At 38.4% G+C, this 17,491-nt stretch overlaps 1 protein-coding gene across 1 annotated transcript; it reads right to left on the bottom strand.

Annotated features, from left to right (window-relative positions):
- Positions 1 to 1,074: 1,074 nt before the first annotated feature.
- On the bottom strand, positions 1,075 to 2,769 carry LOC112997849 (uncharacterized). The gene is made up of 3 exons (XM_026123914.1): positions 1,698 to 2,769; positions 1,257 to 1,394; positions 1,075 to 1,145 (listed from the first exon to the last, which is right to left on the bottom strand). Exons 1-3 carry the CDS (start codon positions 2,767 to 2,769, stop codon positions 1,075 to 1,077), a joined length of 1,281 nt encoding a protein of 426 aa, XP_025979699.1.
- Between the last annotated feature and the right edge of the window lie 14,722 nt (positions 2,770 to 17,491).

Here is a 17,491-nt window from a genome sequence, read left to right as displayed (position 1 = left end):
TCTTTGTTGCCTCATATTGAGTTCCTTCTGATCGAACAAGTATTTGAGGCTCTTGTGATCGCTGAAAACTTCAAAACGAGTGCCATATAAATAGTGCCTCCAAATCTTTAAGGCAAAGACCACAACTGCTAGTTCCAAGTCATGGGTCGGATAGTTAACTTCATGAGGACGTAATTGGCGTGAAGCATAAGCCACTACCCTTCCCTCCTGCATCAATACGCACCCTAAGCCTTGCCCGCTCGCATCGCAATACACTTTAAATGGTCTCTTAGGGTCGGGCAAAATCAACACTGGAGTTGTTGTCAATCGCCTCTTCAACTCTTGGAAGCTTTGCTCACATTTCTCATTCCAAACAAACTTCTCATTCTTACGAGTTAGTTAAGTTAGGGGTAGTGCTAATTTAGAAAATCCCTCAATGAATTTCCTATAATAGCCGTCCAACCCCAAGAAACTTCGAACTTCTGTTGGAGTTGTCGGTTGTTGCCACTCCATAACTGATTCCACTTTAATCGGGTCCACCGCAACCCCATCTTTAGAAATCACGTGCCCTAGGAACTGCACTTTCTCTAACCAAAATTCACATTTCGACAGTTTGGCGAACAATTTCCTATCCCTCAGGATATGCAACACAATTCTCAAGTGCTTTTCATGCTCCTTCTTATTCTTCGAATACACTTGGATATCATCAGTGAACACAACTACGAACAGATCTAAGTAATCATGGAATATACGGTTCATATAGTCCATGAAGATAGCCGGAGCATTAGTTACTCCAAATGGCATGACTAAATACTCATAATGTCCATACCGAGTCCGAAACGCAGTCTTTGGAATATCTTCCTTCTTAACTCGGATTTGATGATACCCCGATCACAAATCGATCTTCGAAAATACCGTCGCTCCCCTCAATTGATCAATCAAATCATATATCCTCGGTAGGGGATATTTGTTCTTGATAGTGACTTTGTTCAGCTGCCGGTAGTCTACGCACATCCTCATGCTTCCATCCTTCTTTTTAACCAATAAGACCGGCGCTCCCCACGGTGATACGCTTGGGCGAAAAAATTGTTTACTTTAGAGATCTTGCACTTGTGCCTTCACCTCTGCTAGTTCTACTGGAGACATCCTATAGGGAGCGATCGACACTGGATTCGCCCCAGGCACCAAGTCAATAATGAATTCCACTTCTCTCTCAGGTGGTAATTCACAAATGTCATCAGGAAAGACCTCTGGGAATTTTGACACCACCGGTATACTGCTAACTTCAGAGACCTCCTCCACATTCATGGAGAACAGCACCATGTAGGTTCGAACGTCCCCCACTCCATTGTTGGCAGCATTCTCCTTCAATGGTTCATTCGGAATTACATTTCCACCAAATACTAGCATCTTCTCTTTGCAGTTTAGAAAGATATGGTTAGTAGATAACCAGTCCATTCCCAAGATCACATCTAGATGAGCTAAAGGTAGGCAAATCAAATCCGCCATAAAAGATCGACCCTCAACAGTTATAGGACACTTCAAACACATCTGAGAGGTGGTTACAGGCTCATTAGTCGGAGTAGACACCACGATATCATATGGTAACTCTGTCGTACATAACCCCAACCTCTCCACACATGCATGAGATATGAACGAATGTGTGGCACCCGAATCATAGAGTACATCTAGCAGTTTATCAGCAATCAAACACTTACCCTGTATCAAATCGTCGGAGGCAGTAGCTTCTGATCCACTCATAGCAAATACCCGGGAGGGTACCTTCTGTCTTCCACCACTAGTGTTATTGTTGTTGCTAACATTACCGCTCCTCGTGGGATTAGTAGATCCACGGTTGACTGTGTTAGAATTGGCAGTTACCGTCAGTCTCCCAGCCATTCTACACTCCCGAGCATAATGGCCTACCTTACCACAAATATAGCAACGATCTTCCTGTGTCTGTTGGAGTTGTGGGCAATTTCTCCTAAGATGCGGTCCTCTGCACTGAAAGCACTGTACCCCAGTCCCCTTTGACTGGCTCATGTTGGACGTAGCCATAGGTTGTTTCCCCTTGTTGCTGGAATATGGCTTCATCCTCTTATTATTGTTTCCTTTAAAAGGGCGGCTTCTTTGTGGTCCTCCAAAGCCTCTGGCTTGCCTCTTTTTCATCTTGTCCTCAAATATTCGGCACTTCATCACCAGTTGATTGAAATCTGTAATCTGCATGTAGCTAACTGCCTGTTGAATCTCCAGTCGAAGCCCATTCTCAAACTGAGCACATAAGTCCTCTTCGTTCCGAGCATCTTGGTATTGAGGCCAGTACTGTAGAAGTTCATTAAATTTGGTCGTGTATTCTCCAACGGACATGTTTCCTTGCTTCAAATCCAGAAATTCCCTCGCCTTTCGCTTTCTGAGATCTCGTGGAAAATAGTTGTCTAGGAATTTGTCCTTGAAGGCATTCCAAGGAATCACGCCTCCAGGTGCTGCTAATGTAGGTTTCACGAACTTCCACCAGTTCTCAGCTTCTCCCTGGAGCATGAACGTCGCATAAGGGACCTTATGCTCCTCGAGGCATCCCATCGCCTCGAAAATCTTCTCAGTCTCAGCTAACCATAACCTAGCACCCTCTGGACCATAGTCCCCACTGAACTTCGGCGGGTGGTTCTTACGGAAAGCCATGAGTCCCCGATACTCTGCCGGCTCCACATCAAGTTCCTGCACTAGAGTTTCCAGCACAACTGTGATGCGGTCGAGGACATCACGGTTATGATCCCTACCACGTCCTGCCATACCTAACCTGTAGGGAAGCTATTAGTATCCAAGAAATTCTACTGAGAGAGTGTACCATATAGGCTATGACAGTTATAACAATATCTCTCTATATATATATATACACACAACAATTCTACTAAATCAATTGCACTTTCCTGCTTAAGACAAGAGGGTAGAATTACACAAAATTTGTGACTTAACGTCACTCCCTGAAACCTACTTCCACGTTTCAGAGATACACAACATTCACACAGTAAGACCATGGACAGGTTCACTAGAATCCAACTTTTGCTCTGCTGCCACCAATTGTGGCGTCCCTAAATAATGATTGGTTTAATAGTAATAAATTAAATAGCAGAAACCATGGGAATTTTTTTTCTCTTTTTTATTTCGCACTGTTATTTATTTCACGGTAATTAATTTCAGAAGGAAAATTATCACTATAGAGTCCTGAGTGGCCAGTTCACAACTCTATTCGGATTCATTTCTTTCTTATCACTTATAACCTCCAAGCTATTTTTTTTTTTCTTTTAAGAAAAAAATACCAGCCATCATTTTGGGTCATCACGTGAGAAATAATAAAGTGCGGTCGATAAACTTTTTTTTTTCAAATAAAGTTCGTTAACATTTCTTTTTCAAATAACAAGATAAAACATAATTGTTTTCATCATCAAAAACTGTCCAAAACATGAGAGTTTGCAAAATAGCACAGTGACATCTAGAGCAAAGGTAAATATTGTGGTAGCATCAGCCACAATATATATACAATCATCAAAATTTCTATACAAGAGGTCTACCCACCCAAAAATCAAAAGAGTAAACCTAGCAGTCTGAACTAGATACACCCACCCACAAAAGTATGTACGCTTAATCTAAAGAGTCGTCTGCTATGATGGAGAGTCGTCACTATTCGCTGTCCCTCCAGGGCCACTCTCCTCTGTAGAGTCTGCCTCAGATGCTGACATAATATCCTCTGGAGAATCTACATCAGGGAGCGGGTCCTCACCATCCTCTGGTAAGTCAGGGGCATCCATAGCAGGTTCAGGAGGTAACTCCTCTAGGTCCTCTTCAAGATCCTCTTCAGAGGATGACACCTCTATCAATTGAACAGGCTCAACTAGTCGATATGGAGTAGGCGTAGGTAGTATCCACTCCACAGGCTGCTGAAGTGTGCGTGCGGGTTGCTCCAGATGTACTAGCGAAGTAGTAGTGAGTCGAACTATGCCACGGAATTGGCACCTCTCATTGCCTTCGAGGGTCTCCCAAACACCCTCTAGGCACTCCATCACGACGCAATCATGGATCAACTGTGCTACCATCGCGATCTACAAGAGATAAAAGAAAGGGGGTAGACTCTTTCACAAGAAATCTAACTACACAGGTAGCGATACAATGCATCCCATAACGGCTACGCACAGTCAAAATGTCTTTTTCAAGAGATTTCCTCTTTGGTAATCGATTACCAAAGTATGTAATCAATTACCAGTGCCCAAAAATGAATTACAACTGCCATTGCACATTGGAACTTAAAAGTTACACTGTGTAGTCGATTACACATAATTGGTAATCGATTACCAGTAGCATATAACACTATGTAATCGATTACACACAAATGGTAATCGATTACCAGCAGTTACTGAATGTTCTGTTTCAATTTTTAAACCCTGTAATCGATTACACACAAATGGTAATCGATTACCAGAGGGAATTTCTCAGATAAAAGACAAGATAGATAGCTGGCCAGCCGCCACACAAGCCTCCCTGCTTTGTGGAATTTTGTTCCTTTGTTGGTTGACTACCAGGAGCTCGCCTGCTTAGGTACGTCACAGGTTCTCACTGGCTGACTATGCCCGGGTTGGGTCGGGATTGGCCAAGCTTGGTTTTGGGCAATAGCACCCCACCTGACGTCCCCAAGGTCTCCTGACCCCCACGACATATCCTCAGGTACCACTCTGTGGTCAACTAATAAAAGTTGGAAGACTGACTCTTCCACGCTTTCTCACACATGGATTATTGGGTTATGGGGCACCCTTCATATGTGGTACTAGGTGGCAATCGGGCGATGGCGCAAAACAAATATCCCATTTCTACAAGCCCAGGCATAAGTACACCATCCCCAATTGCCCACCTTTAAATTGAGCTCACACACACGTACGTAGCCCTTCTCCTCGTTCCTCTCAGCACCGGGTCCCCATCAACCTATCCAAGCTTTCATAATATCAAATCAATTCAATTCCATTTGTCATGAAACTACCTTAAAAAAAACAGAGTGGAGGTAGAAATCTTTACACAAGATTAATTCAAATTCCACAGAGTTTTTCCTACCAATATACCTCAGTAAAGTCCTCATCCCCGATTCGGTAACCATTGCATCACCTTGAAAATTTAACTGGGGGTTCCTAATACAGAAACTCTGTGTTTTTCTAGGATTACATGGTAGTACAGAATCACCACGGATTCCAAGGTGATAACTGCTAAATAATTGTATTTTGATGATAGAAAATAAGGCAAAATTGTCTTTAAAGATAATTATTTAGCAGCTATTTGCGCTTAAATATTAAAGAATTGATGTTTTGTTGAATTTTGGCTGCAGATATAAAAACTGGAGGTGTAACAAGCAAAAAAGCCAGCAAAATTGAAGAAAAAAAGAAAATCTGAAGCAGGCCCAGCCCAATACACGCGCTGAGCGCGCGTCACGCGCTAAGCCCATGATCCAACAGAAACACGCGCTAAGCCTGCAACACGCGCGCTAAGCCCGCGATCTAACAGAAGCGCGCGCTAAGCCTGCAACACGCGTGCTAAGCCCGCGATCTAACAGAAGCACGCGCTAAGCCTGCATCATGTGCGCTAAGCGCGCGATCTACACGCGCTGAGCGAGGGGGTGTCGCCCTGAGCGCGCCTACGAAGGCCCAAAGCCCACTTCAGCAGCTATAAATAGAGAGTCAGTCCAAGGGATAGAACAGACCACAACAGAACCCCCTCTCCTAGGGGTTTCATTTACTCCCTTTCTTTCACCCCTCCTCTCATTGTAAAGCCCTCATGACCATGAGTGGCTAATCCCCTAACTAGGGCCTGGCATGCCTAAAAAGCCAATGATGTATGGAGCATTTCAAGAGTTATCAATAAAAAGAGGAATTTCCTCCAGGTTCTTTAATTACCGTTCTGTCTTTTTACATCTTGTATCTCTGAACTTGCTTTCTGTTAGGGTTTAGTCCACTCGGGAGAGGGTAAAGCCTAATTAGGGGTAAGGAATGAATACTTGAATCTGTTTTAAGGGTTAGGCCACTCGGGAGAGGGTAACGCTTAAGAGAACACTAAAAGGAGGAAATTATCGGGTTATCTTTTAGAGGGTTTTTCCTTCCAGTTTCTTTTATCTGCTTTTCTTTCTTGCTTATTCTGCATCTCGGACTTTGTTTTCTGTTAGTCTTTAGGCCACTCGGGAGAGGGTAAAGCCTAATTAGGGATAAGGAATGAATGCGTGAATCGGTTTTAAGGGTTAGGCCACTCGGGAGAGGGTAACGCTTAATAGAACAATAAAAGAAAGAAATTATTGGGTTAGCATGACTTAATGCTCCAATGCTCATGCTTTAGCAAACATCTAGAATGTAATCCTAATGCATCTTAGTTATTGAGTCTTCGCAAAGGGAATTTGGAAGATAGGTAATTAAGGTAGGCTTGTCATCGTGAGGCATCAGGGGCAAGTAGATGGATAGATGTGGGGCAGAATTAGTTCACTGGTATTGATAACAGACAAATCCTGAATCCATATATCTAGTCTGATTAGACTTGTTAGGTTTTAGCAATTTTATTATATAGGTTTTATTTCTTCTTTATTTGAATTTCGTAGAAGTAGTTATCTTTATCATATCGCAATTGAAATATTTTATCTTCTATTTTGATCTTTCAATCTTTTCTTTTATCTTCTAATTTTATCTTTAAGTATCTTATTGTTTCTTTTCTCTTCTAAGTTTATCTTTAAATATCTTATCTTTTTTTTACTTTATCTTCTATCTTTCTTTATCTTTTATTTTAAATTCTTATCTCTTGCTTTTAAATAGGGTTTGCATTAATCTAAGTACAAACAAAGTCCCTGTGGATTCGACACTCGGACTTCCGAGAACTTTACTACTTGTAACGATTTGGTACACTTGCCAACGAGTCAACAAGTTTTTGGCGCCGTTGCCGGGGACTTTGTTTTTCGTACTTGATTAATTGCATATTCCAATTTGTAAGCAATTAGTTTTCACTTTCTATTTTTACTTTTTGTTTTTTTATCTATTATTTATTTTAGCTGCTTTATTTTATTTTTCAATTTTTTTTCTCTTTACTCATTCTTACTTTATTCTTTTTTTTAATAAAAAATAAAAAAATTAAAATAAAAAAAAAATTATTTATTTTGTAATAACGTGCACCGTAGTTATTTCTTTTGTTAACAGTGCACACTCCTTCTTCGAAGAATGCATCATGGCAGAAAATCATCCACAGAGAATGACGCTAGAGGATTACTCTAGCCCTAGTATACCTTAGTACTTCACCAGCATAGCTAGAGCAGAGGTGCAGATGGCCAACTTCTCATATCCATATTCCTTGATCCAGCTGATTCAAGGGAATCTATTTTACGGCCTACCAAGTGAAGATCCATACGCACACCTGGCCACATACGTCGACATTTGCAACACGGTGAAGATAGTAGGAGTGCCTGAAGATGCCATCCGCCTTGACTTATTTTGCTTTTCCTTGGCCGGTGAAGCAAAAACATGGCTTCGCTCGTTTAAAGGGAATAGCCTGCGGACATGGGACGAGGTGGTGGAGAAGTTCTTGAAGAAATATTTCCCAGAGTCCAAGACCATTGAGGGAAAGGTGGAAATCTCTTCCTTCCACCAACACCCTCATGAATCATTGAGTGAAGCCCTTGATCGCTTTCATGGGTTACTTTGGAAGACTCCAGAAGAAGCTATTGAGCTAATAGAGAATATGGCGGCCAATGATTATGTCATTCTACGGGACCAAGAGCCCAGCCCACAGGAAGAAAGCACTAGGCTAGAAGAATTGCTGGTACAGTTCATGCAGGAAAAAAGGTCACATCAGAAGAGCACTGATGCAGCAATTAGAAATCTGGAAGTACAACTAGCTAAGCTAGTTGCTGAAAGGCCCACCGAAACCTTTACGGTAAATACTGAGATGAAGCCCCAAAAGGAGTGCAAGGTAATTTTAACTGAGGAAGATGTGGAAGAAGAAAAGAAGGAAGAGATAGAAAGAAATGAGGAGAAAGCACAACAATGGGAGAAGTACTCACAAGTAGAAATTCAACAAGAAAGTATTCTCCAAGTCAATACCACTCCTCATCAACTAATTGTCAAGGAAGAAAGACATGGAAAACATGATAAACCCTTAAGTGTCCTTCTCTCCTTGACCACCAGCACTTTTCTTGCTACAATATGGAAGGTGTTTCCAGCATACATGAGTTTCATGGCGTCTCTAGCTAAGAGACGGAAATGCAAGGAAGATGCGTTCTTTGTGACCTTCATGCCACCTTGAAGGCATTTGACTCGTCAAGCTAATGACGTTAAAGAAGCGCTTACTGGGAGGCAACCCAGGATTTCTTACCCTATCTTTCTTTAGTTAGTTGCAGTTGTTTTTTTAGGGTAGTTGTGTTATTTCTTTTCTTTACTTATGATTTTATGCATTTTAATTTCAGTAGTTTAAATTTAGTCATTGAATAAAAATTGCATGATATTTGTGAAGTCACTATTTAGGCTTTTTCTGAAGGATTCAACACTTGAAATGCTACATGACAATTGTGAAAATATTGGTTTTCTGGAAGCAAGAGTCAGTCAAACAGTGAGACATGAATCACAAAGAGAGAAAAGGTTAGCTTGATGGAAAGAGATCGCGTTCCGGTAAGCCAATAACTTTATCTTGTCCCGGAGAGCTGTGTGAACTTAATTATGAGAAAACGTCTGTTTTTAAATTCCTAATTTTGCATCATTCTTAGACTGTTAGATTATTTACATAAGGTGGATATGATCAAGGCCATGTTTTTTTATTTTAGCCACATAGCCAAAAAGCCAACCTGTGATGAAATTTATCCCTTGCACCCTTGTTGAGCCAAAATTAGTAATTATTATTTTTAAATAAAACCCCTGAGCCTAATTGTGATATCTCTAACCTTATTTTAGGGTTCTAAGAGAGCATAAAGGTTTTAGTCATAATAAACCCCTAATTTGGGGGATGGGTAGAATGAAGATGGTCTTGGAAATGTAAAAGTAGCACATAATAAGGCACCCAAAAAAAAAAGAGCTTGTAAGCCCAAAGTCTCTTTCCAAAAAAAAAAAAAAAGAAAATAAGGGCAAAAAAAAAAAAAAAAGAGGTGCCATAAGTGCTAAGGTTGGAAATGAGAAAAATAGATTGCATATGTGTTAAGGCTGAAAAACAAATAAAGCCTAGGCTAAGTATAAGTTTTTCTAGGATGAATGCTCTCTTATAACCTTAAGTTTGAAATCCCAGAAAAACTATGATTTCTTGTCTAGCCAGGCCCCATTACAAGCCAAATAAAAGTCCTTAGTGATCCACCAAATGTAAGTAAGAATAACTTTAATTGAGATGAAGTGCAAAATTTGGGAATTTTAATTGCAGGTCGTATAAATTTTAAACACTCACCCCAGACACTTGTGCGTAGAGATAAACACTAACCTTGTGAGGAAAGTGAGGCAAACCAACTTGATTGATTTTCAATACTAATCAATTTCATCTTGATGTAATTTATGCTTCCATTGTGAGATTATGACAAATGCGGAAAGGACCAGTTGGAGGAATTTGAGAAATTATAGCCATTTCCTTTATTGGTTGACTGCCAGGAGCTCGCCTGCTTAGGTACGTCACAGGTTCTCACTGGCTGACTATGCCCGGGTTGGGTCGGGATTGGCCAAGCTTGGTTTTGGGCAATAGCACCCCACCTAACGTCCCCAAGGTCTCCTGACCCCCGCGACATATCCTCAGGTACCACTCTGTGGTCAACTAATAAAAGTTGGAAGACTGACTCTTCCACGCTTTCTCACACATGGATTATTGGGTTATGGGGCACCCTTCATATGTGGTACTAGGTGGCGATCGGGCGATGGCGCAAAACAAATATCCCATTTCTACAAGCCCAGGCATAAGTACACCATCCCCAATTGCCCACCTTTAAATTGAGCTCACACACACGTACGTAGCCCTTCTCCTCGTTCCTCTCAGCACTGGGTCCCCATCAACCCCTCCAAGCTTTCATAATGTCAAATCAATTCAATTCCATTTGTCATGAAACTACCTTAAAAAAAACAGAGTGGAGGCAGAAATCTTTACACAAGATTAATTCAAATTCCACAGAGTTTTTCCTACCAATATACCTCAGTAAAGTCCTCATCCCCGATTCGGTAACCATTGGATCACCTTGAAAATTTAACTGGGGGTTCCTAATACAGAAACTCTGTGTTTTTCTAGGATTACATGGGAGTACAGAATCACCACGGATTCCAAGGCTACAACCAAGGAGGACCGCTGGGATTCAATCAAGGGAGGAATTTCACACAAGGCTTAAGTTGGAGGAACCATCCGGGGAATCAAGTTAGTAACAACTTGCTATATATAGCAAGTTGATATGAATGCTCATTTTTATGTTTGAATTCCCAATACTCTTGTAATTCTTTGTATTCTTCATTCTATATCAATAATATCAGAAACTCTTCCTGTTTGGGATTATCTTCTTCATTTCTAGTTCTTCGGTTTGATCCTAAATCCTAGAACTATATCAGGTTGAACATGTGTTGATTGCCATAATTATTCTGAGGAGAATAAGGTAAATTAGATATTGTTGAATTCACCATTATACTAGTATTTGCTGGGATCAACTTGTGACTAGTAGGCGCAGGAATGATGAAAGGCCTATTAATAGATGGGAGGAGATGAAGACTGTCATCAGAAGGAGATTTGTACCAAGCCACTATCATAGGGATTTGCACAGAAAGTTGCAAACTCTAACTCAAGGTTCCATGAGTGTAGAGGACTACTACAAGAAGATGGAAATGGTCATGGTTAGAGCCAATGTTGAAGAAGATCGTGAGGCAACTATGACCAGATTGTTGGATCAAGTGGCCTCGGAATAATTAAGAAGGGGGGTTGAATTAATTATTAATGTGCCTTGACTAATTAAAATTTATCCTTCTTAATGTTACTGGATTCAATTAGGCTTTACTACTAAGTTATGAGGAACTAAAGAACAAAAACAATAACTTAGACAAAAGTAAAGCGGAAATAAATGTACACAGCGGAAAGATAAAGAGTGTAGGGAAGAAGAAGACAAACATAAGATTTATACTGGTTCGACCACAACCCGTGCCTACGTCCAATCCCCAAGCAACCACCAGTTCTTGAGATTTCCAATAACCTTGTAAAATCCTTTACAAGCAAAGATCCACAAGGGATGTACCCTCCCTTGTTTTCTTTGAATAACCAAGTGGATGTACCCTCCACATGAACTGATCCACAAGAGATGTACCCTCTCTTGTTCTCAGTATTACAACCCAAGTAGATGTACCCTCTACTTGTACCACAAAGGATGTACCCTCCAATGTGCTTAGACAAAGAATTCTTAGGCGGTTAGTCCCTTGAATCTTTGTAAGGGGAAACAAAAGATATCTCAAGCGGTTATTCCTTTGAAATCTTTTGTTTAAAGGGAAGGGGAAGAATCAAAACAATTCTCAGGTGATTAGTCCTTTGAATCTTTTGGCAAGAGGGAGAAGGAAGAAACAAAAGAATTCTCAGGCGGTTAGTCCTTTGAATCTTTTGACAAGAGAGAAGGAATGAAGAAGAAGAATAGCACAAGTTTTTGGTCAATGAACTTTTCTTGAAAGAGAAAGTATTGAACAAAAACTTTTAGAAAGATGAAGAGAAATGAATGAAAGAAATATGTTATACATTCTTTGAAATTTGTGCCATGGTCACATATTTAGTCATTTGATGACTCAAGTTAAAAGTTGTGACTCTTGGCAATTTCTTCAAAACTAGTCATTTCAAGAGTTGTGACTTTTGTGAAAACTAGTCACTTAAAAGTTGTGACTCTTTTTGAAAACTAGTCACTTAAAAATTGTGACTCTTTTGGTAATTTATTTTTCAAAGTAAGTCACTGGTAATCGATTACCATCATAGTGTAATCGATTACACATTAACAGATGTGATTCTTCATGTTTAAATTTGAAAATCAAAACGTTTAGAAACACTGGTAATCAATTACAAGTGTTGTGTAATCGATTACACAAGTTTGAAATGATTTGAAAATGTTTTATCACAAGTTGTGACTCTTGAAATTTTAAATCTAACGTTTTAAAACATTGGTAATCGATTACATGCTCATGGTAATCGATTACTATTTTGTAAATCAGTTTGAAAAGAATGTTAACTACTAGTAATCGATTACTGCCTTCTGGTAATCGATTACCAGAGAGTAAAACTCTTGGTAAAAGATTTTTCTTTGAAAAATTCTCTTGAACAAAATTGTGCTATTCAATATTTTGAAAAACTCTTTTAATACTTATCTTAATTGAGTCTTCTCTTGAATCTTCACTTTAATCTTGAATCTTGATTGAACGACTCTTTGATTCTTGAAACTTGCTTTGATTGAACGACTCTTTGATTCTTGAAGCTTGCCTGACTCTTGATTCTTTACTTGAGTCTTTGGCATCATCAAAATAATCTTGGAAAGCATTGCTTCCACACAGATTCATTGGAGGTCTAAAGAAGGAGATAGCCAATGTGGTAGAATTGTAGCAGCATTATATGGAGATGGAGGACATGCTGCACAAATCTATTCAAGTGGGAAGGAAATTGAAAGCTAAGAGTACTTTCAAATTTGCTTTCACTTCTTCATGGAAGTCAAATTGACAAAACAACAAATCTGTGACAAAGTCAAAAGATGAAGCTAAGTCCAAAAATTCATTTGCTACACCTAAGGGTAAAATGGAAATTAATTCATCTTCTACATCTCGTGATATCAAATGTTTCAGGTGTCAAGGAGTTGGACATATTGCTTCTCAATGTTCAAATAAAGGAGCCATAATATTGCCGGATAAAGGAGGCATAGAGAGTGCAAGCTTAAGTGATGACGAAATGTCACCTTTGGAGGATCATAGTGATGTTGATGTTGCTGAACTTGTAAATAGAGAGTGTAAAGAGAAGAACAAATGAGCATTCAAGAAAAAGAGAGAAAAGAAAAATGAGAGTGAGAAAAAGAAATAAAATAATAAAAAAGAGAACAAAGAAGAGAAAAACAAGAAAGTCAGTGCATTTGTAAAGAAAATAGAGGTTAGAGTGCTTTGATGGCTAAAGAGTAGCTACTTTACTCATGTACAAGGGTGTCTATTTTACTAACGATCTTAACTCTTCTTTTCCTTGTGAGGTTGTTTCCTTGTTACAAGAATTCATTGATATTTTTTCAGAAGAAATTTCATATGGATTACTTCCTTTAAGAGGTACTGAGAATCAAATTGACTTCATTCCTGGTGCTTTACTTCCAAACAGGTTAGCCTACAGGTCAAGTCCAGAAGAAGAAAAGGAGATTCAAAGCAAGTTGATGAGTTCTTGCAAGAGGGATTTATAAGGGAAAGTGTTAGCCCGTGTTTTGTTCTTGTGATCTTGGTTCCAAAGAAAGATGAGACATGTTGTATGTGTACAGCCTGCCGAGGCATAAATAAAATCACCACAAAGTATAGATATCATATCCCTAGATTGGATGATATGCTTGATGAATTGCATGGTTCGTGTGTGTTTTCTAAAATAGATTTGAAGAGTGGATACTATCAAATCCGAATGAAAGAAGCTGATGAATGAAAAATTGATTTTAAAACAAAACATGTTTTATATAAGTGGTTGGTGATGCCATTTGGTTTAACTAATGCACCCAATACCTTCATGAGGTTAATAAACCATGTTTTGCATGCTTTCATTGGGAAATTTGTTGTGATGTATTTTGATGACATTTTGATCTATAGCAGAAATTAGAGGAACATGTTGTTTTTAATGTTTTGAGAGAAAATAAATTATATACCAATCTTAAAAAGTATTCTTTTTGCCTTGAATCTGTTGTGTTCTTGGACTTTGTCATTAGTTCAAAAGGAATAAGTGTGGATGAAAAAAAAGGTAAAGGCAATTAGGGAATGGCATGTACCTAAGAATGTTAATGAGGTAAGAAGTTTTCATGGTTTAGAAAGTTTTTATACAAGATCTGTGAAGAACTGTAGTCCACTTGTTGCACCTTTAAATGAACTTGTAAAAAAGAATGTGGTGTTTAAGTAGATTGATGTGCATGAGAAAGCTTTTAATTTATTGAAAGATAAGCTGACCAATGCTCTTTTTCTTTGTTTGACTATTTTTGATAAAGCTTTTGAAATTGAATGTGATGCTTCTGGTGTTGAAATAGGGGTTGTATTGATGCATGACTCTAAACCAGTTACATACTTTAGTGAAAAGTTTTATGGGGCCGCATTGAATTATTCCACGTATGACAAAGAGTTGTGTGTTTTGGTAAGAGCTTTGCAGACATGGAAACACTATTTGTGGCCAAGGGAATTCATAATTCATTATGACCATCAAAGTTTGAAGTTTCTAAAATCTCAAGGTAAGCTTCAAAAGAGACATGCCAAGTGGTTAGAATTAATTGAGATGTTTCCTTATGTGATCAAGTACAAGAATGGTAAGGAAAACATAGTGGATGATGCTTTGTCCAGAAGGTATGCTTTGCTTACTTCTTTGCAAACTAAATTGCTTGGTTTTTAGTTTGTGAAGGACTTGTATACTACTGATTCTAACTTTGGCAAAGTATGGGATTCTTGTTCTAAACATGCTTTTGGGAATTATTATAGACATGATGGTTTTTTGTTTCAGAAAAATAAATTGTGTGTTGTGTGTTCCTTGCGTGAAATGTTAGTTAGAGAAAGCCATGGTGATGGAATGATGGGACATTTTGGTGTCAAACAGACTTTACAAATTCGGCATGAGCATTTTTATTGGCCTAACATGAAGCATGATGTGCAATCTATTTGTGACAAGTGCATACCATGTAAAGCAAAATTTAAAGTCATGCCCCATGGTTTCTATACACCTTTGTCTATGCCTAATCACCCTTGGATTGATGTTTCAATGGATTTTGTGTTAGGACTACCTCAGTCTGAAGGTGGTAAAGATAATATATTTGTTGTTATTGATAGGTTTAGTAAAATGGCGCATTTCATTGCATGTTCCTAAACCAATTATGCAACACATATCGCTGATCTTTTCTTTAAAGAAGTAGTGTGCTTGCATGGATTTCCAAAAACAATAGTAAGTGATAGAGATATGAAGTCACTTTTGGAGAACTTTGTGGAATAAGTTGGGAACAAAACACTTGTTTTCAACTATTGCACATCTTCAAATGAATTGACAAATTGAAGTGGTAAATAGGACACTTACCACCTTGTTGTGTGCTATCATTCAAAAGAATTTGAAAAAACTAGGAGAAATGCTTACCACATGTTGAGTTTGCTTATAATAGGTATGTTCATTCTACTACTTATTATCCTTTCAAAGTTGTGTATAGTTTTAATCCTTTTGACTCCTTTGGATATCTTACATTTTCCTTCTAATGAGTATGCTAAATTTGATGGTAAGAAAAAGGCATATTCTATCAAAGAGTTTCATGCAAAAGTTTGAGCGAACATTGAGAAGAAGAATGAACAATATGCAAAGCAAGCAAATAAGGGTCACATCAAAGTTATTGTTGAACCAAGAGATTGGGTCTGGATTCATATCAGGAAGGAAAGGTTTCCTGCTTAAAGAAAATCCAAGTTGCAACCAAAAGGAGAAGGGGCTTTTCAAGTTCTAGAAAAGATAAATGACAATGCTTACAAGCTAGACTTGCCAAGAGAATATGGTACCATAAGTGCTACCATTAATGTGGTTGATCTATCTTTCTTTGATGTAGGTAACGAATCAGATTCGAGGACGAATCCTTTCGAAAAGGGAGGTGCAACCAGCCCTTCTAATGAAATTTGAGAGTTTCTCTATTGTGAGAGCGTTTCCTTTGTTCTTGGGGTTAAAACTAATAGTGTTGATTCTACCGGCAGGTTGCAGTTAGGGTTGTGCTTCTTTTGCTAACTTTGGTTTTGCTGGTAGGTTGCGATTAGGGTCAAGTTCCTTTCTTTTTATACATGTTTCCAAGACAATCCTAAGTGACCTCTTATCAACTAGAATTATGGTTATAAAATAGATCTATGAGGCTCTATAGTGATTTGAAAATAATGAGTTGCTAAGAATTTTTGAACAAATTCAAATTTTAGGGTTTAAAAGAAAAGAGTTAGCAGATGCAATTGCAATTTGATGGCAATGGAACCAACTGCAAAGTGCTATTCTCTGGTTGTCTTGTGTACTTTTGCCTCTGCTTAGAAATGTGCAATTTGACAAAGTCTTGTTTCACGTCAAATTCTTTATTATGAAATAGAGACAGTAATAAAGACATATTTGATAAACTTTACAAGAAGAACCGAAACACTACAAGAGGAGATGAAGACTGTCATGAGAAGGAGATTTGTACCAAGCCACTATCATAGGGATTTGCACAGAAAGTTGCAAACTCTAACTCAAGGTTCCATGAGTGTGGAGGACTACTACAAGAAGATGGAAATAGCCATGGTTAGAACCAATGTTGAAGAAAACCGTGAGAAAACTATGACAAGGTCCAAGACTAAAAGGATGAAGCAAGCATTGCAAGCCCTGATCCTAAAGATCAAAAAGAAAGAAGACCAATGTGAATTAAGGGCTGCACCTAATTGGGTTACTCTCCTACAGATATTTTGAGGCCAACTTGAAAAATCACTTTGGGAAGCCCAATTTACAAGACAAGAAGAATCCATGGGCTGAGTTGATAAATTTTGGTGGACTATTAATATTGGGCTGATTAGATAATAATTAAGCCCAACATGCTTATAAATTTTATTCAATTCTTAGAAAAGGATTTATTATCATTTTTAATTATATTTTGGGCCTATTTTTGGACTTGTAATGGGTTGTCACGACCTTTTATGTTATTTTAAAGTTTTTTAATTAATAAATTAGTTATTGGGCATTGGGCCTAATTTAGGGTTATTAGTAGGAGTATAAATAAACCCATAAACACTTTGTTGGCAAATTTTAAAGATTAATGAAATTTGAGAGTTTCTCTATTGTAAGAGGGTTTCCTTTGTTCTTGGGTTAAGAACTAATAGTGTTGGTTCTACTAGCAGGTTGCGGTTAGGGTCACGCTTCTTTTAATAACTTTGGTTTTACTGGCAGGTTGCGATTAGGGTCAAGTTCATTTCTTTTTATACTCGTTTCCAAGAAAATCCTAAGTGACCTCTTATCAACTAGATTTATAGTTATAAAATAGATCTACGAGGCTCTAGAGTGATTTGAAAATAGTGAGTTGCTAAGAATTTTTGAACAACTTCAAATTTTGGGATTAAAAGAAAAGAGTTAGCAGCTCCAATTGCAATCTGATGGCAGTGGAACCAACTGCAAAGTGCTATTCTTTGGTTATCTGGTGTACTTTTGCCTCTGCTTAGATAATATGCAATTTGACAAAGGTTTGTATCACGTCAAATTCTTCATTATGAAACAGAGACAATAATAAAGACATATTTGATAAACTTTGCAAGAAGAACCCAAAAACTGGATTTGATAAAGGTATGCTTCATTA

The sequence above is a fragment of the Glycine max genome, chromosome 9 (assembly GCF_000004515.6).
Source record: "Glycine max cultivar Williams 82 chromosome 9, Glycine_max_v4.0, whole genome shotgun sequence".
Lineage (NCBI taxonomy): Eukaryota > Viridiplantae > Streptophyta > Magnoliopsida > Fabales > Fabaceae > Glycine > Glycine max.
This window is presented reverse-complemented; position numbering and strand designations above follow the sequence as displayed.